Source organism: Haliotis asinina, chromosome 10 (genome assembly GCF_037392515.1).
Source record: "Haliotis asinina isolate JCU_RB_2024 chromosome 10, JCU_Hal_asi_v2, whole genome shotgun sequence".
NCBI lineage: Eukaryota > Metazoa > Mollusca > Gastropoda > Lepetellida > Haliotidae > Haliotis > Haliotis asinina.
In genome coordinates this window covers 35,992,124-36,014,427 of record NC_090289.1, presented here as the reverse complement: position 1 = coordinate 36,014,427, position 22,304 = coordinate 35,992,124, and the positions used below count along the sequence as shown (strand labels likewise).

The 22,304-nt window shown below is 39.6% G+C and overlaps 2 protein-coding genes across 2 annotated transcripts in view; both read left to right on the top strand.

Annotated features, from left to right (window-relative positions):
* LOC137297648 (mannose-1-phosphate guanyltransferase alpha-A-like) overlaps window positions 1-22,304 on the top strand; it is a 510,132-nt gene that overhangs the window by 34,134 nt on the left and 453,694 nt on the right. The gene's annotated exons all lie outside the window — the stretch shown is intronic.
* LOC137298677 (sushi, von Willebrand factor type A, EGF and pentraxin domain-containing protein 1-like) overlaps window positions 1-22,304 on the top strand; it is a 46,859-nt gene that overhangs the window by 13,536 nt on the left and 11,019 nt on the right. The window contains exons 2-18 of the mRNA XM_067830958.1: window positions 6,529-6,578; window positions 9,582-9,720; window positions 10,200-10,274; window positions 10,793-10,910; window positions 11,256-11,438; window positions 11,721-11,987; window positions 12,395-12,628; window positions 13,398-13,601; window positions 14,611-15,075; window positions 16,063-16,218; window positions 17,159-17,320; window positions 17,769-17,964; window positions 18,339-18,520; window positions 19,212-19,379; window positions 19,849-20,091; window positions 21,356-21,520; window positions 21,949-22,134. Coding sequence (XP_067687059.1) covers window positions 6,529-6,578; window positions 9,582-9,720; window positions 10,200-10,274; window positions 10,793-10,910; window positions 11,256-11,438; window positions 11,721-11,987; window positions 12,395-12,628; window positions 13,398-13,601; window positions 14,611-15,075; window positions 16,063-16,218; window positions 17,159-17,320; window positions 17,769-17,964; window positions 18,339-18,520; window positions 19,212-19,379; window positions 19,849-20,091; window positions 21,356-21,520; window positions 21,949-22,134 — 3,193 coding nt within the window. The remainder of the gene's footprint in view (window positions 1-6,528; window positions 6,579-9,581; window positions 9,721-10,199; window positions 10,275-10,792; window positions 10,911-11,255; window positions 11,439-11,720; window positions 11,988-12,394; window positions 12,629-13,397; window positions 13,602-14,610; window positions 15,076-16,062; window positions 16,219-17,158; window positions 17,321-17,768; window positions 17,965-18,338; window positions 18,521-19,211; window positions 19,380-19,848; window positions 20,092-21,355; window positions 21,521-21,948; window positions 22,135-22,304) is intronic.

The following is a 22,304-nucleotide window of genomic DNA, read 5'->3' as shown; positions in this document are numbered from 1 at the left end:
TGGTACACTAGAATCACACCAACTTCACTGTCTTATATATACATGGTACACTAGAATCACACCAATTTCACTACCTTATATATACATGGTACACTAAAATCACACCAACTTCACTATCTTATATATACATGGTACACTAAAATCACACCAACATCACTGTCTTATATATACATGGTACACTAGAATCACACCAACTTCACTGTCTTATATATACATGGTACACTAGAATCACACCAACTTCACTACCTTATATATACATGGTACACTAAAATCACACCAACTTCACTGTCTTATATATACATGGTACACTAGAATCACACCAACTTCACTATCTTATATATACATGATACACTAGAATCACACCAACTTCATTGTCTTATATATACATGGTACACTAGAATCACACCAAGTTCACTATCTTGTATATACATAGAACAAAAAAATCACACCAACTTCACTATCTTCTATATACATGATACACTAGAATCACACCAACTCCACTGTCTTATATATACATGGTACACTAGAATCACACCAACTCCATTGTCTTATATATACACAGTACACTAGAATCACACCAACTTCACTATCTTATATATACATGGTACACTAGAATCACACCAACTTCACTATCTTATATATACACAGTACACTAGAATCACACCAACTTCACTATCTTATATATACATGGTACACTAGAATCACATCAACTCCACTGTCTCATATATACATCGTACACTAGAACCACACCAACGTAACTGTGTTATATATATACATGGTACACTAGAATCACACCAACTGTACTGTCTACTATATACATAGTCCACTAGAATCACACCAACTGTACTGTTACTATATACATAGTGCACTAGAATCACACCTGCTGTGGTGTCTACTATATACATGGTGCACTAGACATAGGCATTGTAACCTTCCTGGTCTAGGAAAACTAAATGTCACAGCTACCGCTGGTTTCTTCGAACAATCTGCACATTCTCATTTCATGTTATTCCAGAGCAAATACTGCGATGCAACGCTTGTCGCGGCCTCCGTTTTACATACAAAACATACAGTCAAGCCTGTCCTCTGTTTAAACAGACGAGCATGCACACAAACCTATGTACAACAATCGGATGCAAAGCAAGAATTTCAAAGGCATGCACACTGAAGGATCCGGGGGATTTGATTAGTCCGTTTACTTTCCATGACTAAGCGTAGCACTCCTTTCGGAAGGATTTTAAGTGCACGCGACATCTTTTGATGAAAGAATAGTCATTTCCGAAAGACAACCGTGAGTGGAAAATAACTTATGATACTACGTGAATCGTTCACGTCTAGAATGTACCCAATCAAGATTCTTCCCACCATGGTAGCATTGGGGATCACTATTGAGACAGGATAATGCACAATACAACACAAATATATAGTATTCCCAGAAATTACTGAGAATCATGTTGCGTCATGTAACTCATTACGTTTATTAACTTCTGGCGTTTTACTTACATAAACATGTTAAAACATCATCCTTTTACAGTCTCAGTCTTGTTTTAGTACTTTGTTAGACCTCCTGGCTCAGCAATGCATGCCTGAATACGCCTAGGCTCAATACCCATCAAAGTTTGTAGGTAATCGTGTGACAGGGTATCCCAATACTGCACCACCTCGGCCTTCATATCTTCAATATTTCTCAGTCCCTTTAGGTTTATTCTGTCCTTCATGACTCCCCACACATTCTCAATTGGGTTTAGGTCTGGGCTGTAACTGGGCCAGTCTAAAACTTGAACATTTTCGCCCGACAACCACTGTTTTGTGTAGCGTGCAGTGTGTTTTGGGTCATTATCATGCTGGAAAATCCAATCATCTTCATACAATGTTTGTGCTGTCGGAAGAAGGTGACCATTTAGAATGTCAACGTATCTTTCTTTTGTCAAGTTTCCCGTGAAAACACACAATGGCGTCACTCCGCGAGCCGATATGCCACCCCACATGTGAAACTTCGGGCTATGTTTTGGTCGCTGGTAGATAGGTTTGACAGTATCTTTGGTCCAAATTTTCACACAATTAGGGAAACGCCAAACAGAACTTTCATCCGAAAAGAAAACATTATCCCAATCTTGATTTTCATGAGCCCGACACCAGTTTAAACGTTTTTCCTTTTGTGCATCTTTCATCAACGGCGAGGGAATTCCACGTCTTTTCACCCAATTAAGTCTCTGTAATTCCTGCCTAACTGTTTCATTGCATACCTGAGGACTTCCTCTGCTAATCATTTCATTTCTGATGTTCTCAACACTTTTCAATTTGCCCCTACTCACAATCTGCCCAAGTCTTCGGCGATCCACAACACTGAATTTCCTAGGCCGACCTGCCCCTGCTTTGTGGTCTATCCCGGTTCCTGTTTGAATATTCTTCAAAGTTCTGTTTACTGTAGACAGAGGAATACCATGTCTACAAGCTAACACTTTAGCATCAGCCTCACCCCTTTCAAAATCATCTAGAATGAGCTTTCTTTTCTCTCTTGCTGTAAATTCTGCCATGTCACCACAGGAAGCCGTCTGCTCAGACAAGGGAGATAACTCTTGACGTAATGAGCTGCCTTCTAAGCCTTCAAGAGTTGTCTCCCTTATTTAGTATGCTTAGTGCATAGTGAAAGCCCTTTTTCCAATCTTAGCATCATTAGAAAAAAAACAAGATTTTCTCAATAATTTCTGGGAACACTGTATATTTCCATATGGGAAGATACCCTTAGAGAATGATACAAAGTATTTATATGTAAACTTGCATTAATACAGTTAATAGATTTGGATCAATCTTCAACATTTTCAGCTTTCTCTGAACAAACTAATATTTTGAGTGTGTAAAGGATGGGCCAGGTACTGAGGTAGATACTGAGGCTATTGGTGACGAGATTTGCATCTGAAAAGGTAGTAACATAATTTACTTAAACAATCATTTCTCGGAATATTTATCCACCGGTCAGTCTCAACAGGTAGATAATGGTTACTACAGTTCTAAATTTAAGTAAAGTAAATTGCTTTGGGATAAATAGGTATGGTTCAAAAATTAGATCCTGTTAATAATGTTTACAATACATCCGCTAGAAATTTGTAAAATCCTTTAGAATTTTGTTCTAGAGAACTTCTCCAATTTTTGGTCCTTGCGTATCTGTTCAAGTGTTGAGGCGAGCAACGTGGTAGTGCAAATGGAAGGATTATCATGTATTTCATTTACCCCGCAATAACTCAGATTTCTTTTAACAAAAGAAATTTGGTTTCTTTTTAAAAACCATCTCAGTCTACCTAACATATCAGGGACAATTACCTGGATATGATTAGAAAGTGTAGTGGAGATTGTCAAGGTACAGGTACAAGTAGCGATTTAAATATCAGATAGTTAATAGAAACAGAATGCCGTTTTCCGTTAGAGGAAACGGCATTCTGTTTTCATTTAACCATCTGATATTGATGACTGAACACCTGTACTATTTTTGAATTTTTGCCCGTAAACATATATACCGAAGCCATTAAAAACGCAACTGGTATCTGTTGTCCTGGAACTTTAAAAACTGCTATTGAAGACTTTTTTTCCTGCGATACGGAGGATGTAGGGATAAAAGGCTGATATTCTTGCCCATTTTGAGTTTGAGCCCCAGAACATTCCTCTTTTATGAACTTCTATGCTAAAAATTGAACCTTTGACATTTCTCGTAAACACAACCACATTCCTGAAACACATTGTGCACGTGCATTACCTGCACCCAGGCGCTATCAAAGCACAAGGAATTGTGAAACTGAATCACGCTGAGAAAATGCCATGCTTGACACGAAGACGAAGAGAATCAGTTCTCGCTATGGTTAGAGGCGTTTCTTTAAATGTGATGATTGTCAGACACTGTAATGTGCATCCATCCACTGTTGCTCAACTCAGACAACGTTTTCGGGCCACCGGAAGTGATGCATTCGTCCGCAACCTGGTGCACCACCTTTGACGACAGCTCGACGGGACCGTAGTATCCGAGTCTTACACAAGACAACGTCGTGTGTGCGCCACAACGGTGCGAGGATGCCTTAATGCACTTTAAACGTGCCCTTTGCTGATGAACGTCAAAGGATTTATCGTCGTCGAGAAAAACTGTGTTTTTGAACATGGTCGTTGAGGAGTGTAAGGAGAGGTGTCATGACTAAGCACAAGTGTTGAATTGACAGCATCAATTCAACATCACTGACAGACAATTCCACAGCTGTTTCTGAGAAATCTGTGTCTTCCAATGCCCCCGGAGACTGTATTGCACTGCACGGTGGACACACACGATATTGACTGCAATTGACCCCACCTTTGTTTGATGTCGTTGTTGCGTCACTGAAGTTGTTGTTGATTGGACATTTTCCGATTAAGTAATCCACAGATGTTTATTTAAAACATATCTGTCACTTACATCTATATATGTTGACATTTGTGTGAGTAAAGAAAGTATGAATGTCAAATTGCGTTTTTAATGGCTTTCAGTATATATATTATTTGCATTTTCTCAGAGTATAGGACACATACAATGAACATACAATAAACAAATACAATGAACAAAAGGGTTTGAATTGGATGTTTGTGACACATTCATGTACAGGGTTAGAATATGCATCATAAGAAGCGAAACAAGGTATATTCAGAAATACAGATTCATGTACATTGATCTCATTCTTGCTTACATTTGACATGTTAAATTTGGACTTTACCTAAAGTAGATGATATATTAGGCAAATGGAGTATGTAAAGATTACCAAAATATAGTAAATTTCGCATAAGAACAGGTAGTAAAAGCAATAATAGTTTAGACATCATAGTACCGACAGCAATTCTAGAAATATGCTTTTGTTTCGGTACTGGCATTTCCTTTAATCCAAATAGTATGGTTTGCTTTCGTAAGATTAATCCTTACTCCAGCATCAGACATGAGGCACTCTTCAGCATTCCTCCACAATCTGTTTATCTGATTCCAATCCAAAATAGATAAAACATTGTTTCACTACAAATATTACAGTAGTTACAGAGTGGTAAGTCACTGAGTTTTATTTTATGTAAGTAGTAATTTGTGCCTAGAATATTACTAATAATTTTCATTTGGATCCATCGTAATTCTGTACTCTGTGTAGATCTAAATGGTATAATGTTGTAAATTCTCCAATCTGATTCAGCAATGTTAGAGTCAAGTATGGTTTCCCATTTTAAGGTCGAGGCTGATATCTTAAATACCGATGGAGAAGAGTAATATGAATGAAAGTGGTCTGAGTTTAGGGTAACAAAATTATACGTTTTTGGTTGGTGTTTTACACAGCTGATCAGGCTTTGATAAGAATTGCATTGCACTGAAATTTCGCCTATTTCGTTTATAACCTTCAAGGCGGATAACTTGCAATCCAGTTTATAACCCCCATCATCTGATATCTTTTGTCGCCCTAATACTCCTCCATACATTACACGTTGTTCACTGGTCACGAGGGGCAACATAAACAAACATCGAGGGTACATCAACCCCGAGGGATCAGTAAACAAATCGATCGGGGAATCCGCACCGAATGTTACCGAGCTCACTGATTTCAACTTCGCCATGTGCGTTGTGTTGTGATCATAATATGGACCAATCGGAGAGCACGGTAGCATTCCCCGATCGAGTAACGTAAACTTCCGACTTTGAGAAATGCGATACCGGTCATTCTTAGTGAAAAAAAGCCTAATAAAGCCAAATAAAATGTATTATCTTAGTAAAATCGCCGCGGTTTAATTCCTCTTTTTGATATTCACAGGGGCTAAATTTGAATCTTTTTTCCAAAATTTACCCTCAAATCAGACATCACTACAGAAAATATGCAATCCATTGTATAAACTTGTAATCCAGCTGCAGGGTGTAACTTCCATGGTAGATAACTTTACTCCAGTTTATAACCTTCAAGGCGGATAACTTGCAATCCAGTTTATAACCTTCAAGGCGGATAACTTGCAATCCGGTTTATAACCTTCAAGGCAGATAACCTGTAATCCCATGTATAACCTTCAAGCCGGATAACCGGTAATCTGGCGTATGACCTTTATATCAGATACCCAGTACTCAAGTGTATAACCTTCATAGCAGATATCCAGGACTCAGATTTTCGAAGCTCTCATAGCGCTAAGATACTTGTAACTTAAAGTTACTGTTAATGTATGGATGACACTTACGACTATCCGAGCGCTAAGAGAGTTTCGAAAATCTAGACCCTCTACTCAAGTGTATATCCTTCATATCAGATAACCTGTACTCCAGTGTATAACCTTCATGGCTGAAATACTGCCGATGTGACTGCAACTCTTAACTCACTCTCTCAAGTCAGACATCATGGCAGATAACCTGTTATCCAGTGTATAAACTTGATAGCGGATAACCTATAATCCAGTGTATAACCTTGATAGCGGATAACCTGTAATCCAGGGTATAACTTCCAGGTACTGTTTATTAGCTTAACCTAAATTGTGATGATTGTTATTTTTTGCTTGCAGGAACTGCTGGAGGATGCCTCTGCTGGGACTAACGTCCATTTTTGTAGCAGGTATTGTTTATTTGCATAACCTAAAATTCTAAATTAAATGTACGCGTCTTTAGTAAATCCTTTTCAGGTAAGTTAATCAAGAATAAAAAAAATATTCATTTACTCGATAAAACCCGTAATATAGAAATACATTTGTTGCAGTGAGCGTACACTATTCGTCCTGCTGTCGCCGACGTAAGTATAACTTTCTCTATAGAAAATGAAAACTTATCACGATTAAAGTCATTGATCGTTACTGGTTAGGAATAGCTACGGAAGCCAAATGTTAAGTTGACTAATGAACTCCGATCAATACACAGTACGCTAGGGGTAGAGTTCAGTGTACAAATGGACGTATGCTCGACAAAAACAGAGGACAATTATGGCTGCATGCATGTCAGCTTTAGCAATGTTACAGGTCTTATGAAATTCTTGCTCATGATCACTTATATGTAATATACAAAAGAAAACTTTCTAAAAATGAGCATTTAACAAGCAGTCATCAACCAATGGAAGCGTATTAGTGTCATAACAACCACCCGCACCCGACCCCATCATCTGATAGCTTTTGTCGCCCTAATACTCCTCCATACATTACACGTTGTTCACTGGTCACAGGGGGGACACGAACGGCAAGGGCAACATACACAAACATCGAGGGTACATCAAACCCGAGGGACCAGTGAATTACACCGGGGCGATTTTACTAAGATAATACCTTTTATTTGGTATTATTAGGCCGTTTTGACTAAGAATGACCGGTGTCGCATTTCTCTAAGACGGAAGTTTACGTTACTCCATCGGGGAATCCGCACCGAATGCTACCGAGCTCACTGATTTCAATTTCGCAATGTGCGTTGTGTTGTGATCATAATATGGACCAATCGGAGAACACGGTAGCATTCGGTGCGGATTGCGGAGTACATTAGAATATACCTGGGCCCATTTGCACAAAACGATGTAAGAGTTACAATTATTGTAAATCCTTAAGATCGCGACTTAGGCTTCGGCTAAAATCTCCATCAACTTGCACAAAGCGATTGTAAACTAAGATCATTGTAAGTTACAATCAAAACTTACAATTGATTGGAACCAATTGTAAGGAGCTAAGATCATTGTTATCAGTAGCAAAATGGCGTTCAAGTTGGTGTCAGTTTCACGCATTTAATTAGCTTTACGTTTGGGGATTGTTTTTATATTGCATATGCATAATTATTATTCGCCTCGACGCTTCAACAACAGGCAGAATGCAACATGGATGTAACGTCAGAAATGTCGTTATTTGCGGTAGTGAACAAAATTATCGAGTCGATATCATAAAGTACATTTATCACCTGATTCAGTGTTGGAAAAAGTATGAACACCATACCTTTTTGACAAACAAGGAAAGGATAGTAACGATAGGTGTCTGCATACGATTAGCAGTTGTCATGACCTTTTCAACAACACAAAGACAGCTAATGTTAGGTTTTACGCAAGATGGGAGTGTTTTCCCTTTACATATTGTGCCGTTGCCGTAAAATCTGCCATGCCCAAATACAATGTATGTTATGGTGTGACTGTGCAGATCTCCACATATATTTCTTTTCGTTCATAGTCGTGTCAATGTTTTTGTCATAGTTTATCATTACAATAATCTACAGTTGGATAACCTACAAAATTGTGTTTCTTTCTGATTCTAAAATCTAAAATAAAATCTGACGAGAGACAAGAGTTTTAATCTATGCAATTTAAATATAGTACAAGTATTCTTCAAACAGGAAAATAAACTTGCTGAGGCATGTGAAATTTGCGTAAAATGTTTTTTTAACAAACATAAAATAATTATCAACAGGATAACGTAAAACAAATACCATACTGTGGATAAGTATTTAACAACACATACAACACACACGGAATAATATCGGTTTTATATTTCTCCATCATGCATTTTCCACATCACTCCCGCAGTCATGTTACCCTTTCATATCTTTACAAATCTAATAGTTATGGGATATATTTTGGACTTTACTCCAAATAACACCGACCAGATGCCACACTGTGATTTATTGACAGTCATTGACAAATCATGGCACATTTAGGTGTTATATTATAAGGAATCATTCTTTTTTTATAATTTGTGTTATCTTTTAATTTTCATGATTATTACGTCAATAACTCAAAACCCCAGTTTGTTAATTTATTTGTTTCTATTTCAATATTTCCATAAAACGTGATATTTCTGTTGTTGCAGTATCACATTCTCAGTTCATAAATCATATTAGAATGTAGAAAAAATAGGGAATAACCCACGAGGTACGAGTTATTAAATATACATATTCCACGTTATCATTTCCTTCTTTCACGTTATTACAAAGGTTTGTGGGGGTATGTCATTTGTGTGCAGTAACCAGTTCCACGTTTTATTTGCGTAGCATGCTATGCGCACTTGCAGACAACTGTAGACAAGAATCGAGTTTAAAAATATTCTTCCTTCTAACGTTGAAAAGTTCGATCTTAGTTAAGATCGCGATCTTAAATCCATGCTGTCTTAAGATCGTCTTTGTGCAAGTGGATTAGGAAAATTCTATTGTGATTGTAAAGTTGATTGTAGGGGCCTAAGATTGATTGTAACTATGATTGGTCTGTGGCAGCGGTCGATGGCTTGTAAGTAGGGTATAACGTCGATCTGTGAATAGTCGAATCTGAACTGGACAATATTGTGATTAACGCAATGAGCATCGATATGCACCACCTGAATACGTCACGTGAAAAGTGAAACTGACCACCTTATCTATCTTCACGGCTGTTTATCCGGAAGTTATTATCCGGGGCTCCTTTCACAAAGCAACCTTTACTCAGGTTAACCTTAACTCCCATTCTTTAACATTACACTAAGGTTATCTTAGGCAACCTTAGTGCAGCGTTAAAGAATGGGAGTTAAGTTTAACCTTGGTGAAGGTTGCATTGTGAAAGGAGCCCCGCAACTTCACTTGTCGGTAACTAACTGACATGTTGCATTATGAAAATACTATCCTATTACAGCCGACCGCCCCAAACCCCCACCAACCCCATGGTGCCCAAGTATCAACGCAAGTCAGTATGCAGACAGAGGAAAGAGTACGGCAAGTGTGAGCTGGGAGCTTCCAGTGACAAGGTGACGATGTATAAGTGCAATGTACAAGTAGAAAGCATCATGCTTTGTTAATAGTTACCTCTAATGTATCATGTTTTCTGATTGGCAAATCATTTTCTCTGACAGATTCAATCAATATCTTTGACCTTTCGAGTCATCCTCATCATGTATTGGTGATGTTCAGTCTACAGGTACCCTAGTTTTGCATTGACTTTGTCCTAGTGACGAAAAACAAACTTGCATCTGTATTAATTATTTAGAACAGTGTTACCCATGCAGTGACACGTTGACAAAGTAATCCTTTCGACAGTACTAGTAAAAAGTCACGGAGGTTTGAGATGAGAGAAAACAAATTTGCCAGATGGCGATAGCAGCACAAGCTAATATTCCAGGTGTATGACGGTGATCTGTATTAATTTAGTCTGAGCCAGACACGATACCGTTTGTCGGCTTGGAGACCAATTCTAACCCGTGGTCTTCAAGGATATGCCCCGTTCATAATGACGTAAACATCTTATGTTTTTCAGCGAATGTTTCGAGTTGACCTTGGTGGAAGGTTCTGGACCTGGTTCTGTTTTTTCTCCGGGGAGACATTGCATACGGTACATAACCTCCAACCCCTGCACTGGCCTATCGTCATATTGCACGAAAAGATTTACAGTGAAAGGTTGGTCCGTTGTTTCATTCTCTTCTCTATTAGATAGTATCCCATTGATTTGTATAGTCTCTTTACTATTGGCCCGTATGGTGAGTAGAATGCACGTGGTATATGTTCTGCCCTTAAGGCTGTCAGCGCCATACACTTCTGTTTGTTTCATCAAAGAGTCAGACCTGTGCCACTTTACTGTTTGACGTTTAGCTGATGTGACAATTTCAAGATTTGAGTAAACTGAACAGCCTTTACAAAAAAAATCTAATTCCAGCAGTGTTCTTATTTGATTTTACAGTATTTTCGAATGTAACAATGTTACTGGTCTATACAAAAAATAATTTCGTTTGATGTAATTTCAGTATTAAATGTGTGATACTAAAGACAAATACATTGTACTTGTATCTCCTGTTAGTTCGTAGGTGTCCTAGATTGCCCCTTCCAAGCAATGGGAAGGTGAACTGTCTTCAGGGGAGAAAGTATGGGGATACCTGCAGGTATTCCTGTGACGCAGGCTACAATCTTGTTGGGTCCGCCCAAACTACTTGCGAGTTCAACGGTTGGTCGAAGGCAGCTCCGACCTGTAAAGGTATGTGATAAGTAATCTCTCTGTGTTAAAGTAGTACCGCCTATACAGTCAAGAATGTTACTAAAATTGGTATGACATATACCTGTAGATATTCCGACTAAATATACTTTATAGAGCGCACTATGGATGCAGTGTTATGATTTCAAGCACGATTCAGTTAAAATTTCTAAACAGACATACCGAATACCAGTTTGTGAGATGTCCAGTCTACGCGAATGGTTTTTTCATTGATTGGGTAGGTATGTAAAATCGTAAGTCAATTATTGAGTTTATTTATGGTTCGGATTATAGCATACCATTGTTAACTATTCTCGTCTGCATTATCATGTTTGTTCCTGCTTTCAGCAAAATCCTGCAATACGTTGGTTCTTCCAAATAATGCAGTCAAGTTTGAGTGTGATAATGACTATCTTTATGGGAGCGTGTGCCGGTTGAAATGCAATCGAAACAAGGGATACGCTTCAACAAAAGAAAGATATGCCAAATGTCGTGAACAAGGCTGGTCCACAACTGATTTCCAATGCACAGGTATTTAGTGGGTATAATCTGACAGCACATGATAATTTCAAAGGACTGTGAAAGCATATGGTCACAACACTAACCTTCAACCTACATTGGGCACCTCCACCTTCATCCATTTGTCGAATGACAATTATATCTAATACCCAAGTAAAAGTGAAAATTTCATCGCGCTTCAAAGTTTCAAACGACATATGTGCACCAATTATAGTATGGGTTACTGACTGTACCAACGCTTACTATCTCCCTATACATGCAAGCTTTGACTCATGAACCCAAGTTGTATTGTAGATGTGGAGCCCCCGGTTTTCCACAACTGTTCATCACAGAAGATATACCAGACTTTTGACCCTAATAGTAAATCTACAAGTGTGATATGGCCGAAAATATCTGTGTCGGACAACTCTGATCAACAACCTAGAATGACATCAACGTCTGCATACCCTGTGACTAGTATCGGCGGCAGTTTCCCAGCTGGAAAACATATAGTGGCGTTTGATGCTGTAGATGCAGCCGGAAACAAGGCAACCCAATGTATCTTCGTCGTTGAAGTTGAACGTATGTTATACATGGTGAATGCAATATACAAAACGAATATCCCTGGAAGAATTCTTAATCATCTATTTCACACATTAACGCTCCATTCAGCAATTTCCACCAGCACGATGGCAGTCACGTTTAAGCAAGACAGTAGAGTGATTTGCTTTACAAGTATTGATACGTGTCATGCATCAAACGAGTCTACAACCTTGACAATCTCGTCGGTCACCTTCACATATTATATGCTTATGATAAGTGTTGAAACAATTTCTCATAAATACTTTCAAATGGAGGTAATTTATTCCACGGTGAAGTGTACTGGCACACTGATCTTAAATGCCCCTATGCCATTCTCACTTCCATGATAATTTGAAGCACGAGGTCGTCATCATCAGATTAATTTTACTGAAACATTTTCTTCGCAGGAATTCGGTGCGATCCTCCGACAATAAATGGAGAATACATCGACACCCCAGGCTGTCATCCTCCCTTTGATATTGGTAAACAATGTCGACTGGAGTGTGCCCTGGCACTCCCTCTGAGAGGAAAAAGATACATCACTTGCAGTATGAGAAGCGACAGAAGGAGTAATCCCGCATCTACATACTGGGACTGGGGACAGAATTACTCACCACCTTGGCAGAAACCTTACTGCCAAGGTAAAGAATGCTGGATTCAATGAATGAATGTAACTGTGCCGTTAGTTAGTACGTTATTGGAATACAATTTATATGTGTTTGGAAAACACTTGCATGTTCATGACGAATTCAACAGCAACTAAATATCGTATTTTGTAAGTTCCACTGAGAGCACTAACACATCAGGAAACATAGTTTGCCATGTATGTGACAGAGTGCTGTTGCAACAGTTGGCAAGATTGCAGCTATGTTAGACTAGATATTCCAGAATTGGGGCAGGGGTGTAGCCTAGTAGTTGAAATTTTCGCTCGTCACCTCGGTTCGATTCTCCATATTGAATACAATGTGTGAAGCTTATTTCTGGTGTCCCCTGACGTGATGTTGACGGACTATTGCTTAAAGCTCTCTTAAGATCACTCACTAATTTATCCAGTGGTTGAACAAACGAATAATGGTCAGGGAATTCGGAGTATGATTACCCAACCACCTAATCCAAAGGCCTGAGGATATTAGTGACGTGCTCTGAACTGGATTCCGACAGACTTCAAACTGCAGATATTACACACTCTGATGTTGTTGTGAGCCCTAAAACGTTGAAAGTCGAAGTTTGGTACTCTCTGTTCAAACTCGGCGCCTTTTCTGCTTTCTGCTTTCTTCGTCGCTCCGTTTAAATTTGGAACGTTAGCCAGGGCAGTCAGATGCGATAACTGTCGAAAACACGTGTTTATCTCTGTACACCCGTCTAATATATTGACTCTGAAAGATGTAGGCAGTCTTCTGTGGTTTACAGTGGACATGTGTACGAACCTTACCGCACCAACGAACGGCGCTATTGCCTGTGGGTTCTGGACTGGACAGCGGCTCTGCAACGTACACTGTAACAGACAGTATGACATTCCAGAGAGCACCGATCACGAGTTCAAGTGTTATGGTGACTCTAACAATGATCCAACATGGCATCCAGATGTCTATCGTCTACCGAACGAGTGTACAAGTGAGTAGAATTGTGTTATTTTATGTTGAGTGAGTGAGTGAGTGAGTTTAGTTTAGTTTTACGCCGCACTCAGCAATGTTACAGCTATATGGCGACGGTCTGTAAATAATCGAGTCTGGACCAGACAATCCAGGGATCAACAACATGAGCATCGATCTGCGCAATTGGGAACCGATGACATGCGTCAACCAAGTCAGCGAGCCTGACCACCCGATCCCGTTAGTCGCCTCTTACGACAAGCTGAGTCGCCTTTTATGGCAAGCATGGGTTGCTGAAGGCCTATTCTACCCCGGGTAGACCTTCACGGGTCTTTATGTTGACTTATGGTAATGGTGGTAATTTATGGTCATGCTGTTACTGTATTTGTGTGGTTAGTGTGATGTGATGTATTATGTATTATTTCGTGAGGGGCAGAACAAGAGTTTTCAAGGTGGATAAGGAAGGAGAGCAGGGTGCACGTTCTTTTCAGCATCACAGATTGTTTACAGTCGTATCTATGGCGAGCTCAAATCTATCAAATTTGTTATTTTAATTAACTGGATCAATGCGCAAGGTAATACCGCTGATCATCTGCTAAGATGGAAGTGATCATTTTTTCTGTGTACCGATGTGCACTTAAATATGAAATTCCACAGTCGTCGCTCATGTACATGTAAGCCAAGCGGACAATACAGCAGTTTGTGAAGAAAGACAAAACCTTCTCGCAAGGCAGTTTGAAAAGACTGAGAACTTCTGATCTGCAACTTTCCACAACCGTTTCACGAACACCTGGTATCATCAGTATTCGATTGTGATTCATAAACACCTGTTCGTGATAGGGTCGAAAATGTACACTCGACTCTGCTTTTAACAGAAATTTCTTGTGAATGTGTGGTTTGTTCGCTTTTATACATGATGTCAACTAAGATTTGCACATACGGTTTATTTAGTAATAGCATCTGTGATCACCCGATGAAAATATGAATATGATGTATGTTGGACCTGTTATAAAGTCATCTGTAAATTGCAGAGGTTAACAAGGTGCCAAACAACATACGACGTCTGCCCATGTACTTAACCTACAGCGGACCTTGCGACACAGCGATTGATGAAATTAAAAAGGAATTCATTCACCTTGTCCAGAAAGTTGCAAGTTCCATGTGTTTAGGAAATGAAGCACTGCATTGCAACGTGAACAACGTGCAAGTGTATTGTGGCGAGGTAGACGAGGGAAGACGAGCAGCCAGAGGAGGGTCACAGCCAACACATTACATCGTCTTTGACATCGACGTAGAAGTGGTGGCAACATCGGGTATATCCCAAGATGAGCAAGTCTCTCAAGTCAGAAGCACTCTCGATAACATCTTCCAAGAGCTGAACAAACATTCTTCGTTTACGGCAAACGGCATACGGATTTCACCTTCAGGACTAACCAAGATGAATGAAAAACGTCTCTGTCGGAATGGTTTTGTGAAAAGCAGGACCTCAATGTGTGGTGAGTACTTTCACTCACAGAGATGAAGTGATGAATTTGATAAGCACAATCGGGTATGCCTGAAAGAAGAAACGGCGACTGAGCCAGTAAACGTGATTTGATATGTTCATAACATGATCGTGAAAGGTTTGATTTGGGTGGAGCAAACGTTTCCACTATATTTCCACGTCGGACCGTGCGTATGAATGTAGCTGCAAAATCAACAATGGAGTATTCCACAGCAAACATTGTACTACTGTTAACGTAATGATCAATCAATGACGTCATTGGAAGCCGTTTGCTTCTCAAAACTGAGTAATTAACTATATAATCAGTTGTAGGCGATGTACACATTGTTGCATTGCACTGAGCACATGCTATACTACTTATCACTATGATTTCACACTCCTGAGAACATATTGTATGGCATTGACATGCGTGCAGACATGTACCTGTATAGTCTGTCCACTAAATGTTTTTTCTGCAAGTTATGTTTAAACAACAGAAATTATCCAACCTAAATTGGCTCAGTTGAGCGATATCTGGCTATCTTATTTGGTGTTGAATTCTTAAATTTCATGTCAGCTTTTTAAGATTTCACTTAAGAAATATAATTATTGCAGCAGTATTTTAACAGCGGAGTACTGCGAAGTAGTCTAATAAGTATCAACAATGTTGCAGTGTGTGTCCTAGGTTGGTTGACATCGTGATTGTGTAAGAGAAGGACCGTATCAAAAACTATTTCCATTTTCGACAGATTTCTCTAGAATTTAATATTCATTTGTATTGAAAGGTAAAGGCAATGATTACAAAGGTGAGAAAGTGGAGACGTGTCATGTTATGAGGACATATCAGTGGTCATATTGAGATTTCTGTGTGCAAGAAGCCCCGACTTCAATGTCTGAGTCGGATTCTGCGTACACAACTATGATCATAATAAGTAATGACTAGAATGACTTCATGCAGATATTCTGATCTTGCCGTTATAGTTGTGACATATGATTCCAGTTCCATGTCCAAAAGGAATGTACTATCACAAGGAAAAGTGTGAGTTGTGTCCTCTTGGTCACTATCAGGACATCACAGGATCAACTGAGTGCAAGAAGTGTCCGACAGGCCTTACCACTCCCCAAAAGGGCAGCTTCAGCGCAAGTCAGTGTAAAGGTAAAGGTTACAGAATAACCAACTACATTGAGGGCGCGGTGGACGAGCTGGGTAAAGCGCCAGGGTAGTGACCCACGAGGTTGAGGTTTCGGAATCGAGCCCACCTGTGAGGGGTGTAAAAACCACCACCCAGCAGCGAATTGGGTACCTCGTTAGGATGAGAAGAAGCCACAATAAACTCCGCGCGCCTAGTGGTAGCGAGAGTTGTATACTACCCAGGGACTTGAGATTGATAATACGGTGTGACGTTGAGATTGAAATCCAATGATCGAGGGAAACAAACACCAGGGCAAGCACTAGTTGCATGGATATGTGCGCTATATATACTAGCAAGTTTCCTATAACTCGAAGTGTAACTGACTGGCGTAAATTTCAAAGAATTTTGGTTTAATCTGTGCTTTGAGGTTAAATAGAACAAAAAGCTCAAAGAATCAGCATATATTCATTTTCATGAACTCGACGAAAACTTGGCTAGTAAGTATGGCATGTTTGCTTGTGACTGTCTGCATTATCCCAACAATATAAGATATATGTATGTCAATGACACAACATCAACCAGATCACACATCATGACGACCAGATTGGCGAGTGCTTCCGGAATATCAAAGCGCCAAGGTCCCGGGGTAGAATAGGCCTTCAGCAACCTATGCTTGCCATAGAAGGCGACTATGCTTGTCGTAAGAAGCGACTAACGGGATCGGGTGGTCAGGTTCGCTGACTTGGTTGAACCTCATGTCATCGGTTCCCAATTGCGCAGATCAATGCTCATGTTGTTGATCAATGGATTGTCTGGTCCAGACTCGATTATTTACAGACCGCCGCCATATAGCTGGCATATTGCTGAATGTGGCGTAAAACTAAACTCACTCACTAACTCACTCACTACGGAATATCATACAGTGTCAATGTTTAACAAGACGTTGAAAAACGTACCTTTCAGAAATGTGTAAGCCAGGCTATCTCTCTTCCACTGGGTTGAGTCCATGTTCACCCTGTCGTCGAGGAAGTTATCAACCTGGACAAGGACAGACGTTGTGTATACGGTGTCCCATTGGATTCACCACAGAGAAAGTTGCCTCCTCGTCTAAATCGCAGTGCGTTTGTAAGTTGCAAATCAGCCTTTCTCTTTAGATAAAACATCTTGCATTTTCGATTACCAGTGACTGTCCATTTCATCGTGCTTAAAATCTGTTGTTGAAACTATGGCACTCATTATCAAGTTACGGAAACATAGTACCTTTAAGATATAAACGTATTTGGTATGCTGTGCTGGGGGAAATCAATGCATGTTACCCTCCTCACTGGAACATTGCCACAAGCGATAAGATTCAAACATTAGTCTTTGACAAGTTCTATTAATTGTACATTTTCATTTTCATTTTCACATGTATAACTCTTTCATCACCTATTATTACGCCATTGTACCAACTTGGGGAATTGCATGTGGATATGTCTACTCCCGTGATTCATTTTGACCGCTTTACCTATCATACTTAAAAACATTTCCAGTACTAACATGGTAATATGAGAATTTGTCATCTATTTCACAGCTTACGATATCAGTATAAAGGGCCCAGTCAATGTTAACATGTCACCGGGCAGCAAATTTGAACTAAGAGAGTTTACACTTGGTATGTGGATCAAGGTCGACTCGAATGGCAATCGTATTCGATTTGAAATGTTCCTGGAAGACACTGTTTCCTTCTCTGTGTCACTCTCTTCTGACATAGCAGTAGCAGCCGGGAGGTAATTACGTCTAAAACGTCACTTCACGATATTTCAATATTGACTTAAACACGCATTATCCTTTGTTCAGCTGTAGTTTGTGGACCATTGGTTTTAAATTGGGAGTGTGCAGTTGAATTTAGTTCTACGCTTCACTCGGCAATATTCTACCTGTGTTTTAAACAACATTAGGATTTTGACTTATCAGTGTGTCCAGTCGCTTAGAGGAATACAAAACTATATGTAAATACTATGAATGCACGTAAAAAGAATTTACCAATCATGAAGGACTCGGGTGGGCAGTAATGTGTATCCGATAAAAAATACGTGTTACAAACAAATAAATTGGATTGTCATACCTTCTACATCACCCCTTTGAAATACTGTTTTCACAGGGACCACATCGTCACGAAAAATGTTCTGTCAAGTTCTTGGGTACATGTGGCCGTTGCTTGGACAACAGACAATGTGACAATCTTCAAAAGTGGTCACCAGATTCACCATCAACCATTTCCTTCGTCAGTTTCTACAATCCCTCCCAACACAAGGATGAGAATATCCGTCCAAGACAAAGTCAGTAAGTTGAAACTAAACGTAGGGTTTTGAGGGAGGTTCTGGGGTTTTGGTGAAAAGGAATATCTTTTGGAACGATTCACACCACCTGAAAGGCATCAGATCAGACACCACATGTCATTAAGAATAAACAACTTAAACCAACTCCTTGAACTGATACGCAAGCAACAGTTCCATGTCTAACATGGTACTCTTTCCACGAAAATCGGATGTCAATACTGATATCCAATGGTCCTTTCCTGCGATTGCCTTTTCAAATGTTCCTCCTTCCAAGCAGACAAACACAGAGACAAATATTTGTAGTTCTCAACAAACGTGTATTGAATGGTAAGATAATGAACAAACTCTTGCATGTAAAACATAATGTTTCCTAAAACGTCCTGTTTAAATCATAGACATGAAGAGTGACGACAATGCATACATACATACATACATACATACATACAGACAGACAGACAGACAGACAGACAGACAGACAGACACACACACACACACACACACACACACACAACCTTTCACTGATTTCTATGAGTAATATATTATGGCGCTTATACCAAGAAGAATACAGTTTTCAAGCAAACAGGTGCACGTGATAATGTATATTTTTTAACTTCTCCGGATGTGAGATGAATGATAATATTCGATTACGAGCAAACTCCATGCTTATAGTAAAAATGCCCGTTTGTTTCATGAAGCTGTTCAACTGAGGGGCTTGGTGTTGGTGTCGTCGGCTAATGCCGCCAGTGTTGCAACCCTAGCAGGAACATGTGAGGCAATGTTACCAAACGCTGTATATTCGACGGAAAACCTCAACATGACATATCTCGATCGGGTTTTGGAGGTCATTCCATCCTCATGCCGAGGTGAGACTGAATGTATAGTGCAACTGCGTGTTTGAAACGTTGATAATCCATTATCCCCAGTGTGTATCACTGCTAAAATTTTGGGGAGGTTTCAGAGCTCTTTTTATAAATATTGCGTATCTTTGATTAATTCTAAACCATAATAATTAATAGATATGCCCGTATTTTTCACGTACAACACACTGATACACATAAAATACTCATTTTTTTAGCATTGCTGGACTGAGGAAAGTGGATAAAGCAAACTGAATAAAAAACTGATTAATTTATATAGGATTGACATCTAAGATAGTATAAGTATTTCCCCACTGCATGAATAAACCGTTACATTGTCTTAATTTTACAAATTACACAACTGCACATGTTTATTACTGTACACATACAAAAAGGTACCTTGCCAATTGCTGTGTGTTGCTGTTGCCACTGCTCTTAGATTTTGCTTCTCTGATCGATATGGCTTTTCCCGCAGAAACTGACCCGTGTGAGAGATTCTGTGGCATATTTGGAAGATGTTTTTTGAACACGTCCATGACGCCACAGTGTCACTGCAGTGGAGGCTACACCGACTCCCGGTGTCTTACCCCACCAGACAGGTGTGCAGACAACGACTGTGCTGAGGGCTCAACGTGTGTCGCCGGACTGGTAGAAGGAGCTGAGTACACTTGCTCCTGTCCACCAGGGTTTACTGGATTGTTGTGTGACGCTGAAAAACGTATGTGAAAACCTACCGACTTCCGAAACTTGAGAAATGTTAGAGCATTTAGTCGGTGTGTGTGTGTGTGTGTGTGTGTGTGTGTGTGTGTGTGTGTGTGCCTGCGTGCGTGTGTGTATTTGTGTGCGCATTCATAAAGGTAAAATCGATTTACGTATTTATATAATTATTTTCTTTTTACAAAACTGTATCGATATTTTAGATTACTGTCAAACAATGGCCTTTATATCTATGGATATAATGATTTTGATGTAATGAATTATTTGACAGTACAAATTCTAAACTACCACCGATGCCTGATAGTTCGGTATGCATAAAAAAGTCCTAATATTGCTGTAAAGCTTATTTCTGTAAAGCCTAGGGTATATAAAGAGTGGATTAAGATGTGTACAACTAAGCAGGGGAAGGATACAGGGAGTTATCATTAAACAAACCATTCCGTGTAAGCCATACAAAATTCTGCTACAGAAAACAAAGGTCTGAATCAATAAACTACTCACAAAAATAAAAAAAATAGAGGATAACTGTTACACTATATTTGGGAATACACTTCTCAGTAAAGTGCAAATTCTAGTGCATTTGTCACGCTGAGTCCTGTCCGGAATTTGAACCCACACCCTCATAGTCAGGCACCTAACAGCCGGCACACACGTCATTCGTCTAAACCAGTCAACCAAAAATGGAAGTCTGACTAGCTTATGATGACATCACTAACCTATTATGAACAATGTCAAATCACCACGAGCATAGGGTATATACAGTACACTGAACTGGTTTCAACTAGGCGTGGAAATGTTGATTCTCTTCTTTAGAAACTGCCCTACAGGTGTTGGAGCGAATATGGAACAATAACGAGCTGTACTATAGGAAAGTATTTAATATATTTTACAACCAACCATCTACACTTTGGATTAAGATCAATGCAACTTTCACTCTTTCATAATATACATATTACCGTGGGTCATATTAACGAAATTTAATTTTTGTTTTGGCTAAATTACCGTCTCAGACCACTACCAGAACCTCCGAATATTACGATGTGAAAACAAGGGCGAAGCAAACGTATATATATAAACTCCTACGCAGTTATATGTATTAAGACGGTAGTGTTTCTTCTATCATTAATATTTCAGATCAGTTATTCTCGTAAGTTTTCCAGGTAATTGTAACTTTTGCAAACAGAGATGTATTAACGCACAGAGGGTACTAGAATTAACTGCAAGGCTCCTTGATACAAACAGCTTTGCAAATTATCTTTTGACAGCTGATGGTGAATGGGGCATGTGGGGTGACTGGGGGGCGTGTTCCGTGACGTGTGGACGTGGTTTCAAAACAAGACATCGATCCTGCGACAGCCTACAAGACGGAAGCAAGCCTTGTGTTGGCAATCACAGAAGCACAGCAGTTTGTAATGGCGGGCCATGCCAAGGTAAACACTGACCAAACTATTTTGTTGTTACGTGCCATCGTATCCCAGTCACGTATAGCGATGCTCAACCGATGGTCAGTTTACAGACCATCGATACATAGGTGGACCATTACGCAACAAGCAAACGAACTAAACTATATAATTTATCAGTATCTGTTCTGTTTGTTGTGTTTCCACTAACTGAACTGGTCTGTGCTGTTTACAGTCCTCGGGTCGCTACAATTTCATGATAGCTTTGTGAGCAAAGAGGATCATCCCTCCAGCTGTCTGTTTCTTTATCTTTTACCATAACATCAAGAAGAATCAGAGTCTTAGCCAATGACCTTCCTTATCATATACTTACTTGATAGTGGTAGTCAAACGTTCACTGTTGTACGCCTGTTGTACCGCCATATATTAGTAATATTTTTAAACGTTTTTATTAACAGTCTGCCACAAACAGTATCTTCTACATAGCCGGGACATCACCGACGTGGCATGCACCACAGACAGTGATGGCGTATTGCGATGTCAGAGTAAATGCCGGCTCGGTTTAGTGCCGTTCCAGTCTGACATGAAATATTCTTGCAAAAATAGAGAGTGGACGCCTAGTCGTGTTGTGCAGTCATGTGCAGGTTTGTGCTTTTTCTTCATCTGGTTCAGAAGCAGCAGCAGGGTGACCTTAAGGAGTTGTTTAATTATCCTCATGGGACCATGAGTATGCTCCTGATATTTAACAGATGAACCCCTTTGACGGTCAGCATCTCTAATGATATATATTTCTGTTACACTGATATGACTCAGT